This window comes from Ammospiza caudacuta, chromosome 8, assembly GCF_027887145.1.
Source record: "Ammospiza caudacuta isolate bAmmCau1 chromosome 8, bAmmCau1.pri, whole genome shotgun sequence".
NCBI classification, from domain to species: Eukaryota; Metazoa; Chordata; class Aves; order Passeriformes; family Passerellidae; genus Ammospiza; species Ammospiza caudacuta.
Window position 1 is genome coordinate 11,033,385 of NC_080600.1, and position 18,795 is coordinate 11,052,179.

At 44.7% G+C, this 18,795-nt stretch overlaps 1 protein-coding gene across 18 annotated transcripts in view; it reads right to left on the bottom strand.

The window, feature by feature from the left end:
- The window catches only part of MAP2 (microtubule associated protein 2), a 218,440-nt gene that overhangs the window by 46,148 nt on the left and 153,497 nt on the right, over window positions 1-18,795 (bottom strand). For 11 of the 18 annotated variants that reach the window (XM_058809932.1, XM_058809933.1, XM_058809928.1 and 8 more), the window contains 2 exons: window positions 3,269-3,382; window positions 954-1,031 (listed from right to left, as the gene is read on the bottom strand). In XM_058809932.1, coding sequence (XP_058665915.1) covers window positions 954-1,031; window positions 3,269-3,382 — 192 coding nt within the window. The remainder of the gene's footprint in view (window positions 1-953; window positions 1,032-3,268; window positions 3,383-18,795) is intronic. The other 7 variants (XM_058809931.1, XM_058809944.1, XM_058809945.1 and 4 more) reach the window with 2 other exon arrangements.

Here is an 18,795-nt window from a genome sequence, read left to right on the forward strand (position 1 = left end):
AAAGTTTGTTCAGCAGATGATGGGAAATTATTTTCATGCACTTATGTAACAAAAAGAAAGAGAAAACACTGAAAGAAAATCCGAGAAGGAAGTCAGTGGAGACATAAAAATGTGACTGACATGAGTTCAACTGACAGTCCCCTGGAGATTCTGAACCCAAATCCTCCTTATCCCCACGATACAGCTCAGTTTGAACACCCTGCTGTCTCCCTGTGCTTGCTGGCCCTGATGCAGCAGTTGTCTTCTGCTGAACAAAGCACTCACGCACACGCCTACACTGCGGCAGCTTCCAGGGATTCAGGCCTCTGCTCAGCATCAAGGCAACACTTCAGCTCTTTGCTGGAGGAGGTTTCAGCAGGAGGAAAATGCAGTGATCATGGGCTACTGAAACTGAACACTCGTGCAGAACAGAATAGAAACTTGCTTGGTAAGACTAGAATGTGATTGCTGCACTTGGTGGGCACAACTTCCAATACATGCAGGCACTGGAGCATGAATTACACATCAAAGGCCAAAGAAATGATCCAGCTCTGAATCTCCTTGCTTTCATGCATTTAAGATTCCAAACCAAAAGGCAATGGTAATATTAGAAATGCAGCCAAACACATCTCAAGAAACAAACAATGACCTATACTTAATCATACTTTTGGTGACCACACTGGGACAGCAGTGGCTCATATTGCATACAACAGGCAAAAAAGTGAGCAACACTTCTCTTTTTCTTTAGCATGGATGTACTTAGCATATCCCTCAGCTACCTCTGTGCATGCATCTACCTCATCCATGCACTGCAGCTGGTTTGCACGTGGGGAGTTACTGCTGAGAATGCCTTATTTTTCCACATGAGAAGTATCTCCACTGCAGAAAGTATCTCCATTTTCTGATTTCCCCATCCTTTAGATTCATGTCTCCTCCCTCTGCTGACAGCTCTGCAATGTCCAGGAGACCCTTACCTTCCTCCAGAACTCCAGTCTGCTCAGAAGCTGGTGATGGAGGTGGGGAAGGAGGCAGGTTGGCTGACTCTTCAACTGCTAGAAATCAAACAGGGAAAATGAGATAGAGTCATTAATTCCAGGAAGACCAATACATGATGTAAGCTGCAGTCAGCCTGTTCTGCCCAGCTGAGGAATTATCCGATGGGGACTCACGCTTGCCAGATTTTTAGACAGATCCTTGCAGAATACATAGACTTTGTAAAATAAAAGGATTTATTCTTCTCTTGTTGTTTTCTAATGGGATGAATTATGTACAAAATTCTGGTTATAGAGCACAATATAAAAATCAAATATGAGATACTCTTTTAAATTGCCTCTGAAAAAGTGTTCAGTCACCCAAGGCAACAATAAAAAAGCTTATGAGCACAGAGTTATTATAAATTTACACCAACTATCAGAAACTGGCACCCAATCTCTTTAATCCACCTTGAGTATGTGAAAAGACTCCATTCTGCACGCTTTTTTTTCTTCTGCTGCGTTCAAGGTTAATCACAGAACACATGCAAATATTGCTTGTCTAAATGCAAAAGATATCAGCACAAGGAACTTATATCAGCTGTGACATAACAGTGATTCAGCTGAGCAAGGCACAGGGAAAACTTAGATGCACTTGGACTGGGATTTACATTCATTCCCAGTCACGAGAACAGATGCTGAAAATAACTTTTTTTTTCAATTACTTCAATTCAAGTATGTTGAAATTCTAAACAAGTTTCTTAAATGAACTCAGCATGACCTTTGCATTTGATCTCATACCAATAACTTAGTGAATTTTTTTCTTTAAAAACAGATCCACTCCTGGGGCTTAACCAATGTTTAAAAAAAAAAAAAAAAACCCAAACAAATCTGTTTTAACAGCTCTGTCTTGTCAACAGCACCTTTCAACAGGCAGATCTCAGTTTACTGTTCAGGGCTTCTTTCCAAGCACAGGCAGAATTTTTCAAAAGCCCCAACAGAATTTTCCAGGCTTCCTCCTATTGATTTCAGTGTGATTTGGAGAAGACCATATGTGACTTGTCCTTAAGATGTGCTGTCCAGGGACAGAGTTTGTATAAACTCATCACAATGTATCTGACCACAGAACTGTAACACCAAGAGTTGGTTAACTGAGGACATCCTTCTCACAATGTCTTTTAAATTACTTATATGACTAGATGGAACTGAATATCCATTTTGCCTCTCCCAGGCCTGAGTGAAGTGATTTGGAGAATTGAGGTCTTCCATGTAAAACTGAGTCTCTGCAAAGAAGGGAATTACCAAGCAACACATCTCCCTGCTGCAGTTCTAAGTCAGTTCAATGAAGCAAAAAACCGTGGGAACCAAATTTCCAACAAATATTCTAAACTACTCAGTGACTTTAATTCATTCCTAGGCAAGGCCAAGCACTGCACCAAAACAAGCAGATTACCTGTGGGGAAAACACTGCAGGGCATTGTTTTGATTTCATCACAATGAACATGCACTCAGCAGAATCTATCCCAGGACAGGCTTGCATGACTTCCTTACCTCAGGATGAAGAATGTCCTTTCTCTGGCCTTCGTGGACATGTTTTGAGTTACTGCAAAAGTTTTCTGGCAAGGAGCAAGCACTTTAGGTACAAATGGCTTGATACCTACCTTCTTTTATAGATAGGTAAGATAGATACACAGACATGTATATTTCAGACATATTAAACAGAGGAGGCAAGAGGAGGTTGGAGACACAGCATGGACCAGTGGCATTCTTACCCCTTCCAGTACAGATTGCTGGAATTTGCTTTTGCCACATGACTCCTTCTTCCACAATCTGCCCTCACTCTGCCTGGTGCTCTCAACCTGGTGTGCCCCATTCATTCCTTTCTGCTTCCTGCGGAGGTGCTGCCCCCTCCATCCATTTGAGCAGCTGCCACCCAACCAGCAAAGCCTCACTTTCTTTTTATTTGTCACTCCATCTTTGCCTCTTCAGATGTTAATCCTTCACATGGCTGAACACAAACAATCCCAACCAACACGATGACAAACCCTACCACCAAACACACCCATGGCTACTCAACCATGAGTCAAAACCAAGGTGGAGAAGTGCTGTTAGAGCAAACAGGGAATGAAGTCACAGGGCCATGAAGAACAAGGATCCTGCTATAATCCTGTGGTTCCAGCATTTATCCACTGGTGGCTATGGTTTACAACCACAACCATAAGCAATGTGAATACACAGCTGGAACTGCATTTTTTTTAATACACATACAGACATTTGCAGACACAAGGATACCTGGAACATTCTTTGTCTCATTTTACCTAAAGGTAGTGATCCAGGCTGATCTTTGTGCTGGGCTTCTTTTTCCTGTTCACCTTTCAGGACTGCTACAGCTTCAGCTGTTACTACTTGTACTATCCTCGCAGACACTTCTTCTGTGGCAGCAGCAAAGTCAGAAAAACAGAAAGAGAAGCATGCTAATCAGAATGGTGTTCTGAAATCAGAAAGATTAGCTTAAACAATAAAAACCAGAGGCTGATTTAATCCATTTTTAAAAGGTAATCTTTTTTCCTGAAATACAAGGAAATCATTAAAAATAAAAGAGAAGAACCAGATATTCCAAAGGTTTCAGTGGAAAATGCCAAGTATTTATAAAAATCAGGAGCTTGCTCTAATCAGGATGCATGAAGCATCATTTTTAAATGTTCTTTCTATTAGGGACAATGTGCAGCAATTGCAATATTTTAAGACAATCATTTATTAAATGTCTAGAAAAATGTCTGTAGGTATTGTTTTGCAAATGGGTAGAATGGGCAGCTGAGTAATGTGTTTTTTGACATTTAATATACAAAGCTAGCTGCATTCCAACATGCCCTTTGGACTCTAATTCCTCCTCAGCAGCACACAGTATGCATTAAAGGCACTTCCCAGACAGCCATCTCTGCTGGTGAGGGGTTTGAAGGGCCAAATAACATTCCTGCATGGTTAAAATCAATACTTCACCTTCCTCACCCCTTTGAAGGCTGCCACACAAAGCTTTATTTAAACAGTAGGTGTGAGTACCATGCAGAGGGATGGCAGAGATGACATTTTTTTGGTGGAATGGGCTCCTTGCTGCTGTCCCCCAAGCTGCTCTGTGCATGGAGCTGACTCAGGCACTGCATGCTTGACAGAGCTGGGTGCCACAGAACCCACACTCTGCTCTTCCCCACTGCCCACAGGCTGTAGCACACCTGGAAGGGCTGAGAACTGCCTGCTCTGGTGAGCAGAATGTAGAAGTAGGACCACTTAAGGAGTGAATTCTTCCAAACCGAGAAACTGTCTCAGCTTGACTCCAGACCCACTCAAAGGTGCAGTGAGACCTCATCAGGCACACAGCTGCATATGGAAGCAACCAGAGAAGTTTCCTCCCCTCTGGAAGTTCAGGTGCCTTTGAGGTAACAAATCAAGATGTTAAGGGCTGGTCCAGCAGCATTCAGAGAGCAAAGGGTTTGTGGTTCTTATCTGTATTTGAGTCTGCTCTCCCTCAGTCATTAATCAATGTATTTCCGTCTCTCAGCCAAACTCAGTGGAAATAAAGGCCTTCCCTCTCCAGCTATATCCAAGTGCTGTCTGACAGCTGTTCCCAACACAGATGGAGCTGACCCCCAGGGAAGGCCACAAGCTGCACAGTCAGAACCCACCAGCTGCACAGCTGGGCACACCTGGGAACAGAGCAACACTTCACTGCTTCTCCAGCCCTTGTGTGGAGACAGAGGTTTGTAATGGCAGAAGTCAATACACCCTGCTCCTGCCAGAGCCCCCATTAGTCACCATCCTGAGGGCAGGAATAAAAGCTCTGCTCACTCATGACCACATCCTTCAGGCAAGAACTGGCTGGGAAGGGCAAGTATGTTTAAATCAATGCCCTACATGTAACTTTACAGCAACCACTCTGACAAGGGACTGTCCATTAGATTAATAATGATTTATTTTCACAGTCACTCTTACAGAATTCCCTTGTATTTTTAATGTGAAGCTATTCCTCTTCATTTGTCCTTTAGAAAAGCCAATTGATTTTCCCAAAAAACACAGATGTGAATTACCACAGCCATGTTTGTCTAAAACCAAAGTGCTATGTTAATCTTACTTTTACACAAACGATTTAACGAGATATTAAAAACCCCACCCACTGGCAAAGAACATTCCTAATTGTCTATACCTTACAATTCACTGCACTCCTGGCTGGTCATCTGGAGGGCACTAACTGCAACAGTTCCATTGGCTGCTGCCAACAGCAAAATTAGATGGAGGAATACACCAGAACAACTACCAAGCAATGACAAAAACGAGCTGATTTGAAAAACATGAATTTGCAAAAACATTTGAAATACATGGATATAAACTTGAGGATAAATACAGATTAGAAATCTAAAGATGCTGCTTTCCTACTGTCAGGGATGAGAAGTTCTGGCAGCCTTCCACATTGGAAGAAATAAATCAACTGTTTTTTGAGATGAGGCTACGTATGATAAAGGTGCCTGTAGGAGGAGAATATGAATAGCAGCTCTAGTTCTGACAACACATCCCTAGTATGAGATGAAAGTCCCCTCTGTGGTTAAGCAGATCAAATGGAGCACCATAACCCCACCCATCAAGTCATGCATGTGGCCAGTCCTATAGATCAAAGAGCAGGGATATTGATTTAAAGCCCAGCAATCTTCCCAGCTGCCTTTCAGGGGCCTGCACCTCATTTTGGGGCTTTGCACCTCATTTTGGGCTGCTTCCACACCTACTGGATGCTGGGGGTGCTTCTTGCCACCTCTTGGTTCCATCCTCGCGTGAGAAACACAAAGCAGACGCTTCCCAGACCTCCCAGACTCTCACATGGTGCTGCTGCTGCTGCAGACCAGTGGACTGGACGCAAATGTGGAATCCTTACAGGTCCTGACAGCTCCCTGTGTTGTGAGGCACAGGCAGCCTGCAAAGCACGAGCTGGGAAAACCTGGAGAAGGAATCTGCAGCGAGGCCCATCCTGCTCCTGGGGCCCTCCCCACACCACAGTGTGCTGCAGCACCTCCCATGGGCTGGGGAGAGACAAACTGCTCTTCCACAAAGCAAACTTGGACAGCTGGTGTATCCCTGTTCACATTCTGCTCTTTCAGAGCAGGAAAGAGCATAGCCCTCACAGCTCTAGTGAGGAGGACAGCACAGAGCTTCACTGAGTGCCATAGCTACAGAAGACTCCACAAAAATTCCTGGCACCTGAAGGATGTGACACATGGCCCTCCTGTCAGAACGTCCATCAAGCTACTATCACCATACCACAGACCAAAGCAACATCATCAAGACTATACTATCGGCTCAGATGAACAAATCAAGACTCAATGAGGAAGATTGTTAAAAGAATCCATTTTTGAAGCTTAAGTTCATGTGAAGATTTTAACAAAAGGCTCCAATTAATTTCTGGTATAGAATACACAAACCTCTTTCAGGTTTAGTACCCTGGAACATATTCAAAGGAAATCCCCTTGGTCAACTGCTTTCCATGAATCAAGCAACCCTCCTCTCTGCAGGGTAAATATAAATCATTAAAAACTGCCTCCTTTTTAATAGAATTTATACTTGTTCCCATCCAGCCTGGCTCTCTACCACAAATGGGCTCTACAAGCTCAGAAAGCAGTTCTCACCCTCTCAGCTCTGTTCCTGATTTAATTTGCTTGGGACAAAGATAATGCTCCACAGGGAGCTAGGAGGGAGGGTGAAAGGTTGTCTCCTGTTAAATAGAAATTTCTATTCCAGGCGATGCAAAATAAGTAAATAAAAATGGCCTCTGGAATTGTATGTTTTGTTCAGTTTGTTTTGTTTGGCAGTGTTCTTTAATCAAGAAAGGCTTACTTCTGAACACTGCTGATGGATATTTTGGGTGACACAGGGGGCATGGGCAGTTCATCAGAACAGTGCTTTTGCCATACATGACTGCTGCAAAAGGACAGACTTCTGTGTACTAATGGACACTATAAACAGAAGATCCAGTGGGTAAGTCAAATCCTCACAGAGCTGCTATTGAGACTTTTCATAGTTTTCTTATGGTTCAGTTAAAGTTCAAGGCAGCCTAATGATAAAGAGCAAACAAACAAAAAAAAAACAAAACAAGACCAAAAAAAAGGGAAAATTAGGCAGCTTGAATGCTGTGGATGCTGGGCTATCTATTCACTAGACATGGTTTTGCTTGTAGACATTTATTTTCCCTCTCTTTAAACAGGCAGACTCTCTCTGACTCTACTTCATGCCACAGAAACAGCATTAACATACAAAACAAGCTACAACAAATAGATTTATTTCTTAAAAGCAACAAGGAGCATGGCTTTACCTTAGACTCCAGCAGAACAAAGAACAGCAACATGCCTTTTCTTTGCCTTTTGTAGAGAGTAAAATGCTGCTCCTTTTACCAAGATGTCAGCTGTTCATGGTACAGGACACAGACAGAACTTCACAGTTTGATTTTAGGGTACACAGAACCCTAAGGTATAGGCAGCCCATGAATGGCATGTCCATAACAGGGAGAAAACACAGTGAAAACCCTCAGCAGGAGCTCTCCAAAGCCCTGACAGGGAGCAGGCTGAGCTGAGAGGCCAGGGCTGACATACCAGTTCTGCTGCTCCCTCAAAGGTCACTTCAGACCCCACTCCAGCAGGGCTGCCAGGTCAGCTCTGCCCAGCTGCTGCCAGTGCCATGGCTCTTCTGTGGCAGGAACAGAGGGCAGAGCCCCGTCTGGGGCACTATGCTAATTTAAACCAAAGTTAAAACTCAAAGGAATTAAGCACTCTGTGTTCCTGGTTTTAGAAGTCAGCCCAATTCTCCTCCCAAACCCAGCACACCAAATCAGAAGATCAGGAATCTCTGTGTCCCAGGGATGACTTGGGGACACAAACCCTTTCCAGAGTACTGAGATGCACAGAGGATGCTGAACCAGCTGTGATGGGGAGGCACAGCCTTCCCTCTAGGCTGTGTTTAGAAGGCTGCTGGCCTCCTCACAAGTACACCCACAGGCACAGGAGCTGCCCAATCCCCAGCCCAGCCACCCTAGCACTGAGAATTACACTGAAGCAGGTGTAATTCCAACCTGAAATTCATCATTCCTGCACTCCCTCCTGACAGCTGAGCCCCCTTCCAAGACAGAGACTCAGGGCTGGTAAATGAGGTTACATGCCAAAGACTGGCTACAGCACAATGCAGTATCTGGGATCAGATCCTGTACCAGGCCAAGATGTAATTTCAAAGCTCTCCTTGGTTCCTCATTGATCCTGCTGCATTTGTCATTGGACTGCAGATGTCTCCACTGGCACATTACCTACAACACTTCTATTTCCCATGACAGCTTTCCATTCCATTAACTTTTATAACAGACATGTTTACCAGCCCCAGAGACAGATATACAGACAGTGGCCGGAGTCTTTCAAAATAGGTGTCTGACTTCAAGGCCCTGACATAAACATTTCCACAAAACAGTTTTAAAAAATAGGGTTTTTTAAAATCTGCAACTATAAAGGCAAGAGCAAACATCAGATCTGTGAGACATCTGTGATGTCTGTTCTTTACATGCCCTTTTAATGGTTGTCCTTCAGCCTCTAGCACTTTTTTCTCTTTCAGCCTACCACAACCTCAGACTCAGCTCATGGAGAAGCTGAGTTTGCTATGAGCACCACTTCTTAGGTGAAACTGTTCAGCTGTTTTGTTTCATCCAGCAACGCCTTTTATCTTCTCTCCCCTGTCCCTCTGTGCAATGATTACTCTGAGGACTGGTTTTGACAGGATGGGCAGGGCTCACAGCCTCTCCCTGCCTCACAGGTGTGTGACTGGCACTGATGCAAGGATCCTGCTGGATCCTGCTGGCAGTGAACTGGGAGCTGGTACCTCATGTAACAGCGTCAGAGATTTCTCAGGCCAGAGATCTCCAGTCAGATCAGAGTGTTTCTCCTCAGCTCTTCTCCTTTCCTGCCTGCAGTCACCTGTATTTCATGACTGCCATTCAGCAAGATCACTTATCTATGGCTCCTTCCCACCTTGAGAGCCCATTTCACAGCAACAGGGACAGTGCCTCCTAATATGAAATGCATATCATATCTCCACAACTTCATCAGGACAGTCTTCCCAGACTAGAGCAGCATCCTGCCTTCTTCTTTCTGGCAACAGCTCTACCCAATGCCACCAGGGTGGCAGCAAGACCTTGAGTGTCCTGTGGCCACAGAAGATGTCACCTGGGCTCTGTAAAGCATAACTTGTTTCAGGCGTAAACAAAGTTTACCATGCTTCAACTGCATGGTCTTCTCATTTCTGGGCTGAATATTTTGAACAGATGCATTATGCACCAGACTGAAAGAATCCTTCTTGAGGTAATAAAACTGTTCTTTTAGAAAGCAGAGGGAATGATTCCTGTTCTAGGAAGAGGTAATGTGATCACTTTCAAACCAATTCTCCAAATAAAGGATTGCAGCTCAGTAGAAGACACAAATAACCAACTGCCTGATAAGAAGTGTGCAGAATCCCTGCTCTTATTTGTTTTCATTTATCTCCTAAGCATTCTAGAGCCTTCTGCTCCAGGAGAAAACCAAGGAAAAGGGATGACAGGAAGGAGGAACAGAAAGAAGGAGATTGCAAATTGTGTCAAAACTTCACACACATTCATAGGGTCACCAATCAAACACCTACTAAGAGAAAGCAGCGAGCTCAGTTAAAGTAAAGGGTAATTAATGTCCCTGGAGCACTGAGGCAGAAGAAGGATTAAAGAAAGCTGCAATGAGATGGAAAGGATAAAATAATATGTTTCATTAATTTTGCTACATTTTAAGGAAAGGCAGAGCACAACAAAAGGATTAGCTACATGTATACTTGCAGAATTGTGAAAACAAAGCAATTTCAGTCAAGATGTGCCTGTCAAAATCCTCAGTGGGATTCAGAGCAGTTTCCAAGGTAACCAGCACTAATTGTTGGCACAGTGCAATCAAGTCAACAACAAAAGCACAAAGCAACCTGCACCGCCTTGTGAGGCAAAACACCCCACATATTCCTGCAGAAAGAGAAGACACAAAATGGCTATTTGCTGTCTTTGATGATTTGAAAAGCCAAACAGGACCTATGGATTTTTTCCCCCCGGGTCCTGCAGTTCTGAGTGCAGCTGGGCTGTAAAGCAAATAGCAATTCGATTTGTTTAGAGGCATTAGCCAGTCCCCTAGGGACAGGTCCTGAATCCATGCACAGCTCTCCTGGAAGCTGGTGGATAACTTGTTTCACTCAAGACTACTGAAATGTTGGAGAAAAAAAAGATGCAGGCATCATCCAGTGGCATTTGGGGTGGAAAAAGCAAAGATACACCTTGGACTTGATCTCTGGGATGACGACAGCTCTAAATACTGCCTTTCTGCATGCAGATTAAAAAACAAATGCACAGCAGCTATCAAAGTATTATGAATAAGTTCTATAAACCCCAAAAAGTGCCAACAGATTAGTGCTTGAGATTGAAGAAAAAAAGCCATAACGTAGCTTTGCAGAATTCAAATACTGGCTTTCAAACGGCTTTTGTGAGTGTAAATATTTTGCAGTAAGTAGGTCCTTGATCTGGATGTTGGCAATATTAACAATAATTGGCAGGAGTTATGAAGGCAAATAATATGAACATCAGCTTTTAAATTAAATGCAGCCACAACAGAACAGACAAGTACCATTTCCCTAATAAACTCGTTGACTTTAAGCTACTGCAGCATCCGTGAGGACAGCGACAGATTAACTTAATCACCAGGATTCACCAGCTAACCAGCAGAACAGGCCAGAAAAGGTCTGTGTTTTGGGAAAGAAAGAGCTTTGACAGTTTAATGCACTGGATTCCCAAGGTACAAACATTCAGATTAATGTTGTCCCCTCCTCAGACCCCCTGGAATATGTAAGTCTGTTAAAAAGGACTCATACCAATGTCAGTATAATAATACAACACTTTAAAAATGAGTCCTCATTACTGCAATACTTGTTTCCTGTGCATCCCCTGAGTCCATCTTCTTAATTCTACTGCCTAGAACAAAATATTTACTGTCAGCATTTCCCAGCCAAATCAGAGGTGGGAAAAGCTATCAGTTCTGTTTTGTCTGATGCATGGGCAACACAATTTAGAGCAATATTGAAGCTGACAACACCAAACCCACAGCCAGGGCAAGGCAGTGATATCCCACTGCCTTTCCTGAGATTTGGCATCAGCTCAGAACAACACCTGCACATACAAAGCAGCTATATCTATCTTTTCCCAAAAGTATTAATTCCCTAGGACTCACACAGAAGAAACCACTTTGGCTTCAAAACAAAGAACCAGCTATTTAATCCTTTCAGTGTGAGTAAATGCACATAATGGGTAAGTCACTTTTAAATCAATATTAGTTTTGGGCTTCAGTACAAGTTAACTTTTTAAACAAACTGACTTTTAAGAACCTCTACAAAAGTCAATGAAGCATCAACCACCTACAGAAGGAGGTGATGCATCCCTTAAAGTTCATTTTTAGCTCCTTTGGGATGATTTTAAACACTCTACAGTGCTTTCTCTGATGTTTTTTAAAAAGGACTCACAATGTGCTATAGAAACTTTGCTGGATTTAGGCTTAAAATTAACATTAACCCGTGCACATATTGTGTGGGATTTAGTCATGCCTGGTCAGGATGACTGAAGATTAACCTGTCAATGCCAAGAGAATGCTGGTTTAACCTATCAGGGATATTTAACACACAAAATGCAGCAATGCCATGCCCTGCTCACCTCAGTGCTCACGCTGCTGCTCCAGCCCAGCTCTGCAGTGCAGCAGCAGCTGCATGGCTGATCTCTCCCAAACCCTGCTTCCCAGTCCAGCCTGCACCTGTACCAAGGCAGGGGTGTTTCTCCTGCCAACAGAGGAGTGGTGCTGCATCCTTCCAAAGGAGCATGTGCAAGTGTCCCCACAGACAGGCAGTGGCCTGTGTCTTGTACAGATTAACCTTCAGAGCAGTTCCCAGCCAAGGTCAGCAGTTCTCCCATCTCTCCCCCTCTTTTCTGGCCCTGCCCCAGCTGAAGGGAGCCTTGCCTCTGACCAGGACTCATCCCTGAATCCTGCTCCCATCCACTGCCTGCTCACTCCTGGGGACTGCCAGCTCCCAGCTCTGTGTGTGCAATGTGATTAGGAAAGAGAAACGTTCACCTTCTCTTGAAGAAGGAAAATGTGAGAGATGCACATTCAAGCCCTCAGTGCAGCTTCAGTGCCCTGGCACAGGCTGCCCAGAGAAGCTGTGGCTGCCTCATCCCTGCAAGTGTCCAAGGTCAGGTGGGACAGGGCTTGGAGCAGCCTGGGATTGGAATGAGGTGAGCTTTAAGTTCCCTTCCCACCCAAGCCATTCTATGGTTCAGTGACCTTCTGAACTATCTCTTGCACTTTTGCCAAAGCTGTCTTCTCTGGCACCTAAACAGCTGCAAGCTTCTGCAGCCACAGTGCGGGAGATGTCCAGCTGCTGGGGGAGAGCTGAGACCAGGGCTGGGGGCACTGCAGCCTCCAGGAGAGCTGCATCCAGAGGCTGAGCTCCCCAGTGTACTGAGAATGAGGAGCAGTTGTGGAAATTCCAAGTTGCAGAGGAGCTACACTGGATGGCTGGGATAAAGCTGGGAGCACATACAGAGAACAAGACTGAAAAAAGAGACAACATAAGTGAGAAAGGAGAAAGAGAAGGAAGAGCTGACAGAGCAATTGTTGAGAAGGATGACATATTCTCAAATAGAGAGAAAGGATGACAGGGAAGGAAGAAGAAAGCAACTCATACACAGGAACAGCTAGGGATTAGTTTCAGCTCACCAACAACCTCTGCAGGCTGTGTTACCCCAGATGTAGCACATACTCTGAATTTGGGGTAAAAAAGGAACAATCACCACTAAATCTATTCCCTCTCCCCATATGTGGTGCAAGGCTGTGGATGAAAGCAGTTTCAGTACAGCAGCAAGACTGCCACATCTTCACAGCACTGGCAGCTGATACATCCATAAAGAGGAGCAGAATTATCTGTCTGGACAGATGCATGGGCAGAGAACCAGACTGTAAATCAGTTTTATCCTAACTGCCAGAGGTTATAGGGGTTGCTGGAAGCTCTACCAAACTGATCATGTGTCATTATCAATTAGTCTCACTGAAGGAAATAGAAACAAAAAGCAAAGTACCTGGGGTTTATTCTCCCCTCCCAAAATGCATAGTGCCTCCCAGTGAATCTGATTTCCATGGACTATTCAATCTAGTTAGTCCTGAGTGAAATGACTCTGAGAAGCAGCTAAGAGGTTTTCCTGCCCTGGAGCTAATGATATCTTTCAGTTATTTTCCATAAAATAAAACTGCATACAACTAAAACTAAAGTTTTGGACAGTTACTTTCCACACACAGGAGAAGGGCTCACTCCCATGACCTAATGTACACAGCTGGGGTGTCTTGAGTTTCCTGCACTTTTTGGAATGCCTTAATATAAAAAAAACCCACAAAACAACCAAAACTGCATTTCTAAATCACCACTTCAGAAGAGGTTTCCCAAGCACCACTTACTGTGCTCTGTAGTCAGTCTGTGAAACAGCAGAGAAAATGTAAATATTTTGCTCAGAATCCCCCAAAGAACAAATAACAGCGGAAACACCATCACACAGACATCTCACTTGGAGTGTCTTTGAATTTCCAGATCAGCCATTGGTAGGGACAGGCACGGATCATCAGTGCTCAGCTGCCAGCCAATGCCAGCTGTTCTGTGCTGATTTCCATCTCTTCAGCTAGCAAAGGCAAGCAAATCTGTATTACCATTATAAGGACTGAATTTCAAGTGAGCAGTTAATCTACCAGTAGCAACTCCACAGAACAAAAAACCCTAACCAAAACACTAGTACACACTGAGTTTTGCTGTCCTTACCCAGGATATGAATATAGCAAGAGAAGAGATGGTTTCTGCTCTATACTGTAACCTCACAGATAGACAAAGACACGGGGTTGTCTTTTGCTTCCTTCTACTATTTCCTTTGAGTTTCTCACTCAAATTAAAACCCAGATTGCCTTTGCTTTCCAATTTTAATAGAGAGTAGCTAACCATGGTTAGTCAAATCAAGGACTTTGCATATATATCTCTCTCATACTTGTACTTTGTACAGAAAATATACCCCAAAGTAACATTTTCTTTTCATTTCCCTGAAAGTGGTGCCTCAGTGAGCACTACAGAGTGGGGTCCCGATCACAAAGTGCTTGCAGTCTCTTCTTTATCTCCCTTAACCTTGAGAAGCAAATGGTAGAGGAAAAGAGGAGAAAAACTAAATCCTCCTTTCCTTTGTCAGCCAGCCTGACTGTGGCTCACAGACGTCACAGGGAGCCTGTGCACTCCTGAATGCTAAATAATCTCCTAGGCTACATACTTTCCCTCAGTGGAGCTTAGAAAGAGATCTCACTTTGAGCAGGGCCACGTTGACATGGCAACAGGGGAGAAAAGGAATCAGCAAGCCTGGAGGAGACTTTGTGTGACTCTCATTTTTGTGAGGGATGTGATGGTACCTACCTCCTCTCCACCAAGGGTCCAACCTGTGCCCAGTGGGTGAGGAAGGGCTGATGTCCACCCTGTGTGCTGGCAGGACCTGGGGACACCTTGTCCTGGGCTGGGAAGTGCATCAACCCAACACCTGAGCTTCCACAGTGGAAAAACAGGAAGGAGGGATTTGTGAAGTGTGGGGCTGAGTGGGTTAATGACTGCTCTCATCACCCGGGGAGCTGGAAATGGGGCCAGCAGTGCTCACCAGCACATCCCCTGCTGTCACCTAAGAACCTGCTGCTTCCCTTCCAAGGTGACTTTGGAGGAGAAGGTGCCATTTCAGCTCTGCCTGAAACAAGAGTAGCTGTGTGCCTGCAAAACAAGGCTCTGTTGTTTAGTAATGAACCTTCTTCCAAATCCTTCTGCCCTCAGACCAAAACTGGAATGAAAGATTATATGCTGGCACAGTCCCCAGCAATACCAGCTGCTCAGTGCCAAATACTGCCCAGTGTTTCTGAATGTCCTTTATGATGCCATCATGGTGATGGAGACCCTGATAGACCCTTGAAACACAACAGTAATGAGCCTTTGAAGCAGCCCATCTCTGCCTCTCTCGAGGGGCAGAGCTGAGCCCAGCCCAGAGGGCAGAACCTGGGGGGAGGTGGCACACAGCCCTGCACAGTGCTGGGCCACCTGCCCATGGCTCTGTCCTGGCTCACCTGGGGTACCTCTCTCCACCCTGGTGCCTTTTCTCCTGGCTCTTACAAGTCCTGTGTACTTTATGTAATTCATAAATGCACAAGCTGTTGCCTACCACACACTTTATAAACTGAAGAGGACTCCAGCAGAACAAGCCATAAATTAGAATGTTTTCTGGGCACAGCTGCCCCACCAGTCACTCAGCTAATGTCACTGCTGGATGGTCGAGATTTGACCAACAGAGACAGGGAAATCTGCATTTACAGCCCTCATTAGAACAGGTACTGAAACATGGATGGTGGGGAGGGAGGGGAGAGGCAAGCAAAAAGCAGAGACAAGGCAAAAATGAAACTCCCAGAATGCCTTCAGTATTTGACATTTTCAGCAGCAATAACTCTCCTGGTCACAGCAGTCCCCCAAGAAGGGCTGCAGATGTTCCCAAAAGGCAACTTTGACAAACAGAGCTCATGGCACACAGTCTAAACTAAGGTGTGGCTGAAACATGTTATGAAAGATGCTTCTTCCATACCCCAGCCTTGTTGTTCCTTGTTACATCTCTGAGGTTATAGATGATGTTTTCTGGGAGCACTGACAGCATCAAGTGCGTGCTGGTTGCCAAGCCAACACGCTCACAGGCACTCTGCTCTCACTTCTTAAAGAAGCACAGCTGCTTTTCCACTGCTTGTATTGTCACAAGGAAACAGCCAAGTGAATTGAAACACCAACAGGGAGCCTGAGGAATGGCTGTGGATGCCTTCCCTGGGCCAAAAGCAGCACTGATGTGGTACAATGCAGCAGCTGGCTCTCATAGTGTTACTGCACCTGGTTTGGGATATAGTTTCCAAAAGCAGATCTAAACCACACACTCCCAGAGCAGCTAAGGGTTAAAAAAGCCTGATGGCTGATGTTCTCTATGTGGCTGACTCCCAGCCATGGGAACCAACAGCACCTGCACACCAGGTTATCTCACCCTGCTCCCTTTCAGACAGTCATTTTTGCATTCTGCCCACAACTGTGCCAGACCCTCCAGCTCCTACCAAGACATGTCAATCACTGACTGATTTCTGAAGCCCTAAGAGGAGGTGGAAGGGCAGAGCCAGCCCCTTAGAGAGGTTATGACTGGACAACAAAAGATGTCTTACTGGATTGACTGATAGGGCCAGCCACAGAAAAACCCACAGAGACTGGTCTATATAGTAGTTATTGAATATTTTACAGTCAGGGAGAAGATAGCTGTGGGTAGGAAATGTGAAAAGATAGAATTTCTGTGCCTTTACTCCTTTATAACAAGGTTAACAGAGCATAGTAAAACCCCCAGCATTTTCTACAGAGCGGTTCTGTTGCCCCCACCCACACAAACTTCAGCAACATGCTTTGAGTATGTCTAATATTCCAGTAACACATCCCAGAAAACGACACTTGTACTCCACTTAACACAGAGAAGAAAAGTTTCAGATGCCTGATATGTTTGCCCGTATCTAAATTGGCAGAGAGGACGGTGTACAGTAATTACTGTCACATTTCCTGGGCAAGGGGAGGGAGATCAAAATGCCTAATTAACAGCTTCTTTCCCATGGGAGCCATCAATGACATAGTAAGATACCTTCTTCCAGCTCTGTAAAATAAATAACAGAAATGGGACAAACCCAGCAGTCACATTCAGCTCTGAATGTCATTGATTTTACATCCTTCTGTGCATTTTGTCTGCACTGCTCAAGAAGTGCTGCTTGCTGAAAATGCACATCTGACATCAAGGCTGGGAGGCTCCTTTGGGAAACAGGCATTCAGGGAGCTTATCAGGGGGCTTACAGCTCCACAAGAACTTGGGCAGCAGCAGGACAGCCAGTGCAAACAGCCAAATGAAAAGCAAAGCTCTGACAAAAGCAGTCCTGTTGGAAAGAACAAAAATGCCTCCATACAAAGAAGGCCTGTTTGTGTGTCTACTGCCAGTGCCATCAGAGTATTACCACTTGTATGGCAAGAGAGACAGGAAGGAAAAGGAGATTAAATGAGATGTCACCAGAGGAGGGAACAAACCACTGGCATGCCATGGGAGCAGGGTATAACTCACAGTGCATTTCAGCCTGCAAAGGCTGCTGCATTTAGTGACCCCAAACATGGCGCTGCCATTCTGCTCCAGGCTAGTCCAGAGGGACTGAGGGCCCTCAGCCTGCACAACATAGCACCATGGTGATTTTTTTAACCTCATGGTGATTTTTTAACCATCACGGTGATTTTCTAACAGCTGTGCTGATGAGGGCTTTGAACAAGATCCTCTTTACCTGGAGACTGGCTACTGCAAGGCAAGAGAAGAGAATGGGATACAGACTGTTTCCTTGACACACAGCAGGAGGCTGAAACAAGCACAATTCCTGCCTTCAGCGTGTTTTTGGGGTATTTTTGCATAGCTAACCTAAAGGGACTCTGCTCAAGCACTATTGCTGTGACAGGGCAGTCTTTCAGACTCACATTCCCTGCACCTTATAGAAATATGCTTGTTTAAAAGAGGAGATGGTCAGAGGAATAAGTCTGTTCCAAATACCCATTTAGTTCAGCTTTACAAGGCCTGAAACAAAGGGCTGAATTAGGATAAATTACATTCCAAGTTGTAATGTGGTTTGTCTCTTTCCAGTTTGCTCTTCAGTTGTTTTCTGCTGTCTGAATCCCCTCCTTTCTGGGGTAGTATCTGCCATCACACAAAAACTGGTTTGTTTCTGGATCAGCAGATAAAGCTGGACCTTTTTCTATTGTCCTTAGCTTACCATACAATTTTCCTTTTTCCCCTGCCTCGCTCCTCATAGCCTTCTGCTGCTGAGTCTGTTTCCCCACATTGCTCAGCCCCTCACATCAACACTGCCACTTCTTCATTCCTCCTCACAGGTGTCTCATGGATCTGCCTTGAGCTGCCTCTCACCCACCTTCCTCATGACCCCAAAAAGTGCCCAGCCTGCAGTGGGATTGCTGTGCCCTGTCAGGGAACTTGCTACAGCTCACTACAGTCCCTCTGCATCCCACATGGCTTGGGTTCACTGAAGGGCTACATTTTGTCCCTCTGGTATGACATGTTACTGTCCTTAACACTGTCTGCCACCAGGACACAGACACTGTCCTGAGGCTCTGGTAATAGGATTTCAGGAAATGCTTTCCCTTCATCTGTCAAAAAAATAATTCATCAAATAACAGTGTGGATAATCCAAACCCCCTCCAATTACAAATCTGAATTTGGCATATAATGAAGAAAGCACTTAATCAGTTGAGTCACTGTATATAAAGATATATTGTAGAAGATGCTTCACAATGTTCACCACTATTATCCCTAATTATATAAATTTGACTGGTTAAATTTGACTGCATTACTGAAAAAATAGAAGCATTTTAAGTGCAAAAAGCAAAACCTTTGTAGCTTGATGTTCTTGCAATTCAAATAAAATGGATTATGCTGAATTGCTGGTTCCCAGAGAATGCTGCAGCATATGTGTAGCCTTCCTCACAGCTTCCTCCCAGTTAGCTGACCACAACTTTCCAGTGAGCAAAGAAAAGGCTGCCACTCCCATGTTTCACTGCAAGTCAGACACATCCTGTGCTCTACCACTGCGTCCAGTCCAAAGCTTTCCTTGTCAGC